The following is a 12061-nucleotide window of genomic DNA, read 5'->3' on the forward strand; positions in this document are numbered from 1 at the left end:
CTCTAAAATAGTGTTAGATTTTGAAAATTGAAGATTTGGCGATTGGAAGTGCCGCTCGTCATAAGCTAAGTAGAGTAGATTCTTATCAATCTCCATTATATTTCTACAGGTGGACGCGTACTTGAACAATGCTGGATACTACAAAAGCCATCACTATCCTCATCCTGGAACTCCGCCACAGCATCCTCCGCATCCGCCGCAACATCCTCCGCATCCGCCGCAACATCCTCCGCATCCGCCGCAACATCCTCCGCATCCGCCACAACATCCTCCACAACATCCTCCGCATCCGTCACAGCATCAATCTGTACCACCGCCGCCCCAACATCCTCAATACCCGCCACAACATGTTCCTCATCATCAACACTCACAGCATCTTCACGCCGCCATACCTCATGTTCTGCCCAATCCGCCTACTCCGCGGCCACAGCCACAGATGCCCTACCAGTACCGGCCAGGAGAGTATCCTTACGCTCCTAAAGAAGTGAAGAATGTCCAGGAGAAGACAGCAGAACCGTCAGCCGCTGTGTATTACCCTCCAACACCGAAAAAGGATGTTCATCCTGTGAGTTACACTTCGGAGTCGCCTGTGAGGTATTCTGTGCAGCAAAGCTACAGAGCAGCTATTCCTTACGAGCACCAGAGGATCGCTGGTCCTTCACCAGCGCCTCAGATCCCTTATGAAGGGGAGTTTAGGGGTCACCCACCGATTTCTGGATACTCAGGAGGGAGTACGAACACAGTGACGGCTAGGCAGTGGTATCCGAGTCTTCCGCCGCAGCAAAATCATCAATACATGCCTCCTGGTCAAGTGTATCATCAGCGACCACCAGATCCTGTGCCTCAGGCGCCTCCACAGCCTGCTCCGGCTAGTAATCTCATCCGAGCGACGTCGGATGAACGCTTAGGAGCGAATAGGGATGTAATATCCAAACTAAAGACGACCATTGAGGGGAAGCAGAAGGTGAGAAAGCAAAATAGTGGTGAATTGGATGAAGAGGAGGCTAGTAAAGCGGACATAGCGTCACTTCTCGCGGCGAGGATTCGCACAAAAGGTGAATTGAAAGGTTTCACGCCTATTCCGGATAAAGATGCCCCAGCTTCTGTGGAAGAAGAACCCGTGGCACCTGTTGCAGGGCCTATTGATCCACCATCAGATTTGGAGGGAACCAGTGCCTTCGATCTCCTAGATTTTGGGAGTGCGTGCAATGATTTCGTTGAGCAGCTGCAAACGGGGAAGAAGAAGATGAAAAGAAGAAGGAGCAGGAAGTCAGAAGTGGGTGATGTGAAGCTCGAGGTGAAGGAGGAGGCTGAAGAAGCGGACGTGACGATTCCTCCAGAGAGTATCGTGCCACAGGAGGCGATTCAGAAGGCAGCTGAAAGCCTGAAACAAAGTCAGAAGGTGGAAAAACCGGCAACGAGTAGTAGCGATGAGGATAAGCCGTTGTTTTTGTTGAGGCAACAGAGTGAGGAGGTGAAGAAGGCCAAGAAGAAGACATCGACGGATGAGGATGAGGATCCGGCTAGCAAGAGAGCGGAGATATTCGAAAGATTGGCGGACAAGATCACGAAGAATATCCGGGAGAAGCAGGAGAAGAGACTGGCGGCTAGATTGAACACTTCTTCGTCTGATGATGAGGAGTCCTCAAAGGGCTCTCAGAGGAAGAGGAAACCCCTGAGGAGGACAAAGACGCGGAGTGTGAAGACATCAGAAGACTCTTCGAATGAGGAGGACAAGAAGAAAGAGGATGATAAGTCAGTGAAGAAGACGAAGAAGCCTCCGGAAAGTAGTAGTGAAGACGATGAGGAGGAAAATGGTAAAAAAGCGAAAGGAAAGAAATCTTCTCGGTCTCCGGCTAAGAGGAAACCGACCAGGAAGTCCAGCTCTTCTGAAGAGGGTTCAGATTCCGGCGAGGAGGGTGACAGTGAGGAAAAGTCCAAGTCAAAAAACTCCTCAGCGGCAAAGTCCACCGACGGCGGTAAGGAGAAGCCTCCTCCCAGCAGGACTAAGACGACACGCCGCTCTCAAGTCGGAACGGAAGACTCCATGTCCATGACGCGCTCCAAGAAGCGGAAAGAGATGGAACAGCGACTGGCCAACAGCAAAGTGCTGAGGAACGATAAGATTGTCCAGAATGTGACGATAGACAAGAAGAAGAAGCCTGCCAAGGCATCGCTGAAAGTGGACGAGGCGAAGAGGAAGATCCTGGACACGGACAGTGAGCCAGATGCCAAAGGGAGTCCCAGCAAGAAGAAGCCACGGAGGGTGTCGAAACTCCAGTCATCCTCGAGTTCTGAATCGTCAGAGTCTGAAAGTGAGGCGGAAACGGTGAGCGAAAGGTGAGTTTCTGAGAGGGTGTGGCAAGGAAGAGTTGATGATATTCTGTTGTTTTCCCAGGCTGAGACCGCGGAAGCCACAACAGAAGGCGGTCATTACAGCGACGCCACCAAAAAACGGGAAGGTCTCGGGAGGTGGGAAAGGTGAATCGTCTCCCGGGAAGAAGAACAACGCCAAGATAACAACCCTTGAAGGGACCACAGATACAGATGCCGGAGACAATAAGGTGGGTTTCTGCATGATTCTCTCTTTATTTGATTAGTTTAATAACTGTTTTGGATTCTTGTTCTTGCGCAGTTTCCTCCTGGATGGGAAATGCAGCTGTACGAGTACAAGCGCTCCCTCAAGATCCCGCCTAGTCTAATCACAATCGCTCGACCATCGTGGCATCGCATTTCCACATCATTACCGGATCTTGATCCGCACTCCAGCGATGCGTCGGAGAGCTACAGAGAGGCGGCAAAGAAGGAGGCGCCACTGGATGAGTCCACAAAGTCTTCAATAATTGATTTGCTTCATCAGAGAGTGACTCAGAAGGGGCGCCAAACGACGCTTAGGAAAACGCCGAAAGCGCCTACTAAAACTCTGGTGAAATCACCGAATTCCAATGGGGCTCAATTGCTGGCCACTCCAGGTGTTGATGATGATGATAGGTCAATTTTTGGGCATGACGGGAAGAACTTGAACACCAATGTGTTGAAATCCAGAACCAGAACGGAATACAGGATCATGAAGAATAAGGAGATCATCAGACAAGTGTTTGGTGGGGAAGATAGACCGGCTTCAGCGCCACCTTTTCGTGGTGGTGTGGATGAAAGTCCGGTGGTGGTGAAGCAGGAACCTAATGAAGATCCACCGAAGGCGGTGACATTCGATCAGAAGTTCCAGGAGTACATCAGACAGATTGACAGGATGGCTATAGAGGAGGGCTTCGTTCGAGACACATCCAATCGAGCGCTGAAGACGGAGAAGGACTTTGGTGAGGATACAGAGACTCAAGACACAGTGCTGGAGAGTCAGAGTGTGAATTCCGAGAGGGATGGACTCACGCCAATCTCCTTCACGAATGTCATCAGGCGACAGGCGAAGAAGGGCTCACGCAGTGTCAGACGCAAGGGCAGTTCTGGCTTTGACTACATCCGAAAGAAGAAGAAACCGCTGACGGAGAGTCAGCAAGCGGCGCTGGCCAAGAAGCGTCTGGCGGCCGTAACGGAGTTCCAGGGAAGAGATGAGCAGGACATCGGGAGGGAAGTCAAGGCGTGGGTGCTGAACAAGGGCGTTGGCGAGAGTGTGCTGCACAAAGCAGCAAGATTGAATTACTTGGACGTGATTGCCTACTGTTTGGACAGGATGGAAATGCATCCGGATCAGAAGGACAATGCAGGGTACACTCCTCTCCATGAGGCCTGCTCGCGAGGGCATCTTGAGATTGCCAGGCTTCTGCTGGAGTATGGAGCGAATCACTCAGAGACAGCGCTGTCGGGCATCCGGCCGTTGCACGATGCCGTGGAGAATGGGTATGTGGAAGTGGCCAGACTGCTGCTGTCTTACGGAGCCGATCCACTGTTGGCCACATATGCTGGGCAGACTCCTCTAGCCCTGGCGGAGGACGACGGAATGGCGCTGTTCCTGAAGAACCATCTTTACGACGTGCAGCACAATGGCCCTGACAAGGGCTCCTGGAAGTTCGCAGGACCCTGGGAGATTTACGGTGAGTACAATTGCTAGATCCGTTGAGATATCTCTTATTTTAAGAGCATTTTCAAGTTATGTCCAAAGCAGTGAAATTGAAACATACATGAAACTTCAATGAAACATTCTCTTTTTGTCTCGCAGATCCTGATGTTTGGGGCTACAGCATCTTCGCGGATGTGCCTGAAGCTGACGCGCCAGAAATTAAGGAGCCAGAGAAGTGTGATTCGAACTCCAATATAATGAAGAAGGCGCCAGAGCCTGTAGAAAACGGACGCGCCAATGGATCCAGTGTGTCTCTTGAGACTGAAGACGGGGAGCTGTTCGACATTGAGGAATCCGAGACGCCCCTGCCGCCGCTGTACCTTCTGCGCGATGAGGGCGCTGAGAAGTGGGTGCTGCTCTCGGATCTGTGCAACATGCTGAAGGTAAAGTCCAGAGACACTCTGCTGAAACAAATCCAGCCTGGCGGCGTTCCGGGGACGCAGAAGGAGCTGATTCGTGAGCTGAAGACTGGGGACTTCCTGCAGAAAGCCACGTGCCTGCAATTGCTGTGCGCTGGCGAGAAACTCAACATCCGATCGTCCAAGGTGGTGCTGATCAAGTACAACGAAAGCGTGCAGGCTCTCCTTGGCGTCCAGACGCTCCTCATGCGTCTGTGATGTGGCTAAAGTGGTGGGATAATCTCAGGGAAGACCCTCCAGAGAGGACTCAGAGCAACGTGTAATCACAAAAAGGCGTGATATTAGATGAGTAGCGGCAAGAGATGGTCCCAAAGGACCCAAAAGTGTGCAGAATCAAAAAGGATTGTAGAGAATTTCACCAAGCAGACCTATTTAAGTGAATAAGGAAAAAAGGCATCATGGAAAGATTTATATATATTTTCTAGGGCAATTAAAAACTAACCTTAGCGTTAAGGAAGTTTGCAATTAAGAATAGATTTATAGTGAAAATTGAGGTGGAAAAACCTCGAAATATATACATTTTTATTAGAACGTAAGATGCGCGCGAAGAATGATTTTACGGATTTACAGAATGTGAATTGTAAAATAGTATTTGTGAGGAGAGAAGTGAGAGTTTGCAATTGATTAGGCTCATTTTAAATCCCCCCTTTTTTATGTACATTTAAGTTGTTACTGTAGTGAAAATTGTAATTGTAAATGTGCAATGACATGTGATTACATTTTAACGCTATTATAGTGAGAGAAATATACAAAATATTGATTAGAAACAGTGCGTTTTTCTTTCGGACAAAAAAATTTATTCATCAAAAATACATTCAGTTTCATGGAACAACATTTGTCATTAGAATTCATTGGAGAAAAACGTTTATGGGAAGCAAAACAAGCAATTTACGTTTAAACACTGAAGATAAATTCTCTGGTAGACATAAATTTGAGGTAAACCTTTGGTTAACATGCCACAAAATACAACATTTCTGAGCTTCTCAAATACTCATTGAAAAATTCAATAAAATTTAAAATTTATGCTTAAAAGTACACTTGTCGTTAGTAAATACTATTTGCGCAGTAAATGCAAGTGCGCTTAAGTGGACACAGACACCAAAAATGATGATGAGGCACCGCCTTTAGAACATCCCTGGACGATCTTGCTCTCTGTTGCCGCTCTTCTCAAAGAACATAATATCCTGGAAGAGAGAAGAAATAAATTGAACATCAAATTACGATAAATGTACACAATCTAGAGAGGAAGCAGTAATAAGTTTGCAACAATGTCTTTCGCAACAAGAAGAAAGAAGCTACTCACAATGAGGAAGCAGGCACCAATGAGGACGGCCTTCATGCGCACATCGAGATCCATGGGGAAGTTGATGCCAAAGTGGTCGGCATCGGTGAACATCTCACGCGCCAGGCCTGACCATTGCTTACTGATCTTGCCCACAACTTGACCATCGCGCGTCAACACCTTGAACTCCACATCGCCACAGATGCTGAACGTGCAGAATGGCCCCTCAATTCGCAACACCGTCTCGCCAGATTGATCCTTCAGGCTGAACTGTGGCGTGAAGATGCTCCACTCCTGCTCAATGGTGCCAATCACATTTCCGGGCGGCGCTGAGATCTCCATCGTCTGCAGACAGCATGGGAAGCAGCACGATTGGCAGCGCAGCGGCCGATAGAGATGCAGCACCTGATTCTTGTAGATGTCGAGGATCTTCATGTCAAAGGGCCGCATCGGGCCACAGCAGTTGCGCGTGCAGCAATCGGTGTCCTCCGCCGCCCAGTACACCTTCTGGCCCATGCTATTCTTGATCGTGAACTTGTTGTTCGTCTCGAAGCCCGTGAACGCCTCCAACAGCTCCACCTTCTGATGCACCAGCAGCTGATCAATTTGTGTAAGGTACTCCAACCCAGGGGGGCAATTGGGGGCTCTGGGCGGCAAACTCATCCAGCCATCTGTCGAAAGACAAGAACATAGTCAATTTCGTCAGTTTCTAAGAAACCCGCTCAGAAAACGATGTCAAAAATATAGGTAATAAATATTTGATAATCACGAGCTTTCACTCGTTGTGGCTATTTTAAAAATCCCAAAATAAACACTTCTCTCAGTGCATCTTTGTCTGTGACACAATCGCCCACGCGCCCGGCGTTCGTGCTTAAGGTATAAAAGATCATCCGCTTAGTGTCTCTGCAACAGTTGATCTTCAGACGAGTTTGCAGTAATGAAGTTGATCGTGATCTTCACAATTTTCTTGGCCTTGAGCCTCACATTGGCAGTTCCTCGACCAGGTAAATCCCATTTCACTCTCCTTACAATCCCTAAAGTATCTTCAACAATTCTATTTCACATTCAGACAGTGTGGAAGAAACATCTGAGGCCACAAATGCAAACATTAAGTTGGAGTATCTCGGTAAATTTCCATTAAATATGCGAAATAGATTATTTCGCTAATTTTCTTTATTATATTATAGAAAAACTTGTTGGGAAGCAACTCAATATTAACCGCGAAGAGGTCCATAAGTTTATAAAACTCCTCACAGAATTACAGAAGCAATCCAACACTGCAATCGATGAAAGTGAACAACTCAAGCATTTCGGTAAGATCAAGATCAAGAATTCACATGTTTTGAACGCTAATAAATTATACAATTTCTGCAGAAAACTTCATTGGACCTCGTCAAGAAGCTCACAAGCTAACAAAGTTGATAATTGGTGTTATGAAAGAATACGCAAATAGGGAAGAAAACGCTAAGAGAACAGACGAAACTGAGATATTTCTGCACTACGGAGAAGTCCTATTGGAAACCTTCTCAGCAATGAGACGCCACTTCAACATTGAAGCAGACATTCTGGCTGGACTCATAAATGTGCTTAAATATCCAGAAGATTCGACATATTCGGAAAAATTTGGATTTATCAAAGAGAAATATGGATTGTAGATATTGTGCCATAAATTCATTTATATCCATGACTATTAAATTCCACTTTATTGATTAATAAAGCCCATATTTGACACCCAATTTTCCAATGATATCGAGAAGATGGCAAAGGTTAAAAAGGTAATTCAATGACAATTTAATAATCGTCAAACTTATCTCTGCATATCCGCGTTCAGCGTTGTACAATTTCGCATTATCTGACATTGAAGATAACTTCTTGTTGGCTCTTGCTGACGAGAAGAAAATTCATCGGAATCAAAAAAAAAGAAATTTTATTCATGAAAAGTAACGGAAGGAATACAAACTCATAATAGTCCAGGGTAAGAAAAGATATGTAGGTAATAGAAATGAAGTTCATCAGCTATTTCTTAGTCAGAACAAAACGCACGATTTCCATGTCATTCCTCTGCACATTAAGATTGACTTTCTCGTACTTGGCAGCCACGTTCTTTACCCACGTATTGTTGTATATGCCCGGCATCACGTAAAACTCCCTCCTTTTGGCCTTGTCGCACAGGAAAGTCTGCAACATCTGTTCAAAGATTGTCTCAAAGAACTCCTTGTCTTTCTGATATGCCGGAGAATCCTCTTCAACATTCTTAGCTATCTTTTGCTTGAAGATTTTGCACAGGATCTTATCAAAGGACATTGAATCCATAAACACGTCGTAGAATTTGCCGAGCTCATGGAACTCCGTCAAAACCTCCGGAATATTTCCCAAATATGCGTGAGCTCGTTTGAGACACTCTGTGGCATCCGCGAATTTTCTATCTAGACGCAGAGATCGGCAAGCATGAAGGAAGATTTTTCCTTTCAGTCTATCTTCAGCATTTACACCACCGTCGATCATTTCCACAGCATAGACCAGAAATTCACTGGCAATCTTGTGCTGTCCAAACTTGTTGAATGCCATACCGCAGTTGAGGCTCATTTTCATGATCAGCTGCAGTCGTTTGTCATTCTCCGCTTCATTCTGGATCATGACATTCATCAGCAGAAGCATTGCACTTGTGTAGTCAAAAGCAGCGCAACGATAGAATCCGGAGGAAAAGGCTGCTTTTGCCTTATTGCGAAGCTCATGGACAGCATTCAGTGTGAGATTGAAGCTAGTTGCAATGCGACTCTTCTCCGCTTTCGTAACATCTGTGGCCACTCTGATGATCTCAATCTCCACGAATGAATCCTTGAGACTATTGGGATTTGCAGCGTTCGCTCCATCAGCGAACAGACGAGGAATTATAAACTGTGCCTTCTCCTGGTTGCGCATCGTGCGCACTGCCTTCTCAAAACCTGGCAAGATGCGACTTTCTTTGCCCAACACGAAGACGAACGGCTCTTGGGCAAGGTATGTGGAATCAATTGATCCAATGATTCCTTCATCACCATCTACGAAAATTGAGTAATACAGCGAAACACGCTTGTTGTCCTGCAGAATTTCTCCAAAGCCTTCAGAAAGTGTCTTCTTGAGAATCCCATTTCCCAAGTTCTCCATCCCTTGGCGCATGCCACCGAAATCCCTTATTCCCATGTGTTGTTGGCGCAGTTTATGAGCGAAAAACCATGTCGCTTGTTTAGGCTTCCAAACACGCGATATCATTCTGTCGAAGCTATCCCGAACAAGAGGTTTCCCGATCGTTTCTCTGCAAAAAAAGCAAACAGCAAATGTATTAAGTATTCCCATCATCATGTATTGATTTCAATAGATTCACTTACGGAATAGAGCTGAAATATTTCATGATCTCAATAAAACACTCCAATTCCTGGATGAAATCCATTTTCAATCAAGAACACAGAAAATTTCGCACAATCTTACAAATGGAGGCCGCGTCTCTGCTTGCACCGTTTGCACTAACCTTTGATGTGCGTTGAAGTTTCCAATATAGGCAACATTTTAGACCAAAATTTCAAAAGGATGGATTTCGAATAAGATTTTCGGTTTTTTTCACTTTCACTTACGCGGCTCACGCGCTTTTCCAATTAGGGTCAATAAGAAAAGTTTTATTTCACGACACAATACTACTTCGGCACAATTTGTTAAGGATTTTGAGCATCCCATATAAATACATAGTGACAAAGTCCGTGGACAAATCCAACAAATTACGGTAGAATACTGAGGGAATAACTAAAATTTACTATTATTTTTAAGACAAAATACTGTAAATCGAGGTTTTACTGTTCCACCAACTCAGCTCCCAGTCAATTTCATTGTCCGAACAAGTGATAAGACCTCAATTGATTCAATTAAGATCAAAAACCCTCACATTTGTGTCCCTTGAACCCAAACGATCGCCTGAAAGCAAACATTTTTCACTCAACAGCCCCTCAATCTCCTCATGACATCGCTTTATGTTCGCCCCACAAGATGAATCTGCAAATATTGGCCGAGTCCATGAGACTCTGATAACAAGTGGAATTGTACTGATAACAGACGACCGCACACCTCTTCTCCTCGTCCGTAAGCAGCACGTCGTAGCCCTTCTTCTTGGGCGCCTTTCGCAGATGCAGAATTCTTCTTAAGGCCTTCAGGGCACTCCGCACATCCTTCACGCCCAATTTGCCCACTTTCCTGTCCACAAATTCCACCACTTGGCGCAATTGCCTCAACTTCCCGCGAGGCCTATTATTGTCCACTTGCGGTTTGTTTAGATTAACAACACTACCCAAATTGCCCTGCACTGTCATGATGTGTTGTAACTGAGATCTTCACTGTCCAAAGTCTCGCCACCCACTAAACTCACTGTGATAAAACTGTCTCTCGTCCAGTCTTTTATATCAATCCCCACACATCGCGCTATCAACTCGAAGAGGCTTCGTCGCAGCCTTATCGTCTTTGATCTGCTGATAATGGTTTTGAGGAAAATTGAGGAAGCATAACAACTAATCACTGGATTTCTTGCGACTAATTCTCTCGCCAAAACTTCCCACTTTGCAGAAAAAAAACACACATACAATCTTATCAAGCATTTCACAACTGCACAATTCAAAAATTAATACTTCTTATCAGTCAGCAAAACGCCCAATAAATTACCTCTCAACATGAGATAGAAGAGTGTCACTAAATTTTGCGTGATACTCGTGATACTTGTTAAAAGGTGAAAACAGTCTTATCTAAACTGTGTATATAACATGTATATAAATCCAAAGTTGCTCTATTTATGATTATCACACATATGTGGTCATGTTTCAAACAATTGTCTCTCAGTATAACAATTGTAGTGAAGATGAAACTGTTACTCTTAGAGAAAAAGCTTTCAGGCAACCAAGATCAAAGTTCTAATTCAGTGAATGTTTGGGTGTGAGCACAAGTGGGCACTGATCTTGCGCGAATCTTAACTTAAGTTGTGATTAAGTTTTGTACAAAAACTTCTTGTGATCATAAGTAGATTTCCGTAGAAAATCTTAGTTTGAAGCCCTTCAAAAAAAGAGCTCTTATAGAGGAAATCTAGTAATCTTCGAGACATTTATCTTCAAATTCTACAGAACTATTGAAGAAAAAAAGAAACGAATCATCAGCAACGCCCAAGATAAGAGTCTCTTAACAGGCTGCAATTCGCATTCAATGTGTACACCGCACTGACTAATTTTCTCTCCCTTGGAGAAGCTCTTGACATTGCTTTGGGATGTTCCTGATAAACATTTCAAGCATCTCATGCCTCTTTTACACTTCACCCACGCGATATACCACAAAATCTTCCTCACTCACCTTGTCCGGGAGGAAAGTTGGGCGCTTGCGGATGGGGCTGCCCATAGGGCGGAGCCTGTCCTGGGAAGCCCGGTTGAGGAGCTCCTGGGCCTCCATAAGCGCCCGGCTGCTGCACAATGGGTCCTTGAGGGGCGTATCCCATGTTTGGCGGATATGCTGGCGGATAATTTTGTCCTCCTCCGAAGCCAGGCGCTCCGTAACTGTCCGGATGGCCCGGGAAACCCTGCCGATATAGTCCAAATATGAGTATATCACACGTCAATTGCAGATAAGACTCTTATCGCCACCAATAGAGATTTTTCAGGGGATTTTGTTTCGCAATTCAACGCCACTTGCGACATCAATTCGTTGGAAATGTGACGACTCTGACGATAAATATGATTCATGGCCAGGGAGTGTGATACTTACCGGTTGCTGTGGCGGAGGATACCCAGGATGTCCGCCAGGATGTCCACCAGGATGTCCGCCAGGATTGAAGCCTGGACCTGGTGGTTGGCCGTAGGGATTCATTTCTGGGATTTGTTCTTTTCAAGGATGGAAAGTCTGTAGGCGATTGTATGAAAAGTTAGAGTTGAAATTTAGTTCCTAAAAAAGTCAGATTTTTTACCTCTATATGGTTAGTTTCCGGGTTTTTTGCACTTGCCCCACTTTCTGAGTATCAGGAGAGTTTTTTTGTGCGGAAATCCAGGGGATTTCTTGAATATTTACACGGGAAATATGGGGGAAATACACTTTTGCAAAGATAAAAACAATGAGACTTTGACAGCGCTCAACCAACCCATCTGCAGATGCTGCATCTTCATGGGATGCTATAAAGCATATGCTTTTTGTTACTTTTCCCGAGAAAACCGCTATTATTATGATTGATATTGCCTGAGAATAGCACTTCTGACATATTTAATATTACTAAACTTATGTAATGTTCAT

At 45.3% G+C, this 12061-nt stretch overlaps 4 protein-coding genes across 5 annotated transcripts in view; 2 read left to right on the plus strand and 2 right to left on the minus strand.

The window, feature by feature from the left end:
• The window catches only part of LOC132260681 (titin-like), a 34103-nt gene extending 28842 nt beyond the window's left edge, over positions 1–5261 (plus strand). Inside the window, exons 5-8 of the mRNA XM_059758961.1 lie at positions 110–2340; positions 2399–2564; positions 2636–4049; positions 4175–5261. Coding sequence (XP_059614944.1) covers positions 110–2340; positions 2399–2564; positions 2636–4049; positions 4175–4692 — 4329 coding nt within the window. The 3' untranslated portion in view covers positions 4693–5261. The remainder of the gene's footprint in view (positions 1–109; positions 2341–2398; positions 2565–2635; positions 4050–4174) is intronic.
• A 33-nt stretch (positions 5262–5294) lies between these two features.
• On the minus strand, positions 5295–12021 carry LOC132260683 (phospholipid scramblase 1). 2 transcript variants are annotated; one of them, XM_059758964.1, is made up of 5 exons: positions 11742–12021; positions 11543–11677; positions 11135–11357; positions 5798–6447; positions 5295–5678 (listed from the first exon to the last, which is right to left on the minus strand). In XM_059758964.1, the coding sequence occupies exons 2-5, from the start codon at positions 11642–11644 to the stop codon at positions 5619–5621; spliced, it is 1035 nt and encodes a 344-aa protein (XP_059614947.1). In that variant the 5' UTR covers positions 11645–11677; positions 11742–12021; the 3' UTR covers positions 5295–5618. The 2 variants fall into 2 exon arrangements, with proteins under 2 accessions (XP_059614947.1, XP_059614948.1); XM_059758965.1 differs by lacking the exons at positions 11135–11357; positions 11543–11677; positions 11742–12021 and adding an exon at positions 9872–10412.
• LOC132260686 (uncharacterized) lies at positions 6671–7525 on the plus strand. The gene is made up of 4 exons (XM_059758970.1): positions 6671–6780; positions 6846–6902; positions 6964–7089; positions 7151–7525. Exons 1-4 carry the CDS (start codon positions 6714–6716, stop codon positions 7429–7431), a joined length of 531 nt encoding a protein of 176 aa, XP_059614953.1. The 5' UTR covers positions 6671–6713; the 3' UTR covers positions 7432–7525.
• On the minus strand, positions 7657–9310 carry LOC132260682 (inactive peptidyl-prolyl cis-trans isomerase shutdown-like). Its single transcript, XM_059758963.1, has 2 exons — positions 9145–9310; positions 7657–9071 (listed from the first exon to the last, which is right to left on the minus strand). Exons 1-2 carry the CDS (start codon positions 9204–9206, stop codon positions 7793–7795), a joined length of 1341 nt encoding a protein of 446 aa, XP_059614946.1. The 5' UTR covers positions 9207–9310; the 3' UTR covers positions 7657–7792.
• Positions 12022–12061: the final 40 nt, after the last annotated feature.

Source organism: Phlebotomus argentipes, unplaced genomic scaffold (genome assembly GCF_947086385.1).
Source record: "Phlebotomus argentipes unplaced genomic scaffold, Phlebotomus argentipes genome assembly scaffold_18, whole genome shotgun sequence".
Lineage (NCBI taxonomy): Eukaryota > Metazoa > Arthropoda > Insecta > Diptera > Psychodidae > Phlebotomus > Phlebotomus argentipes.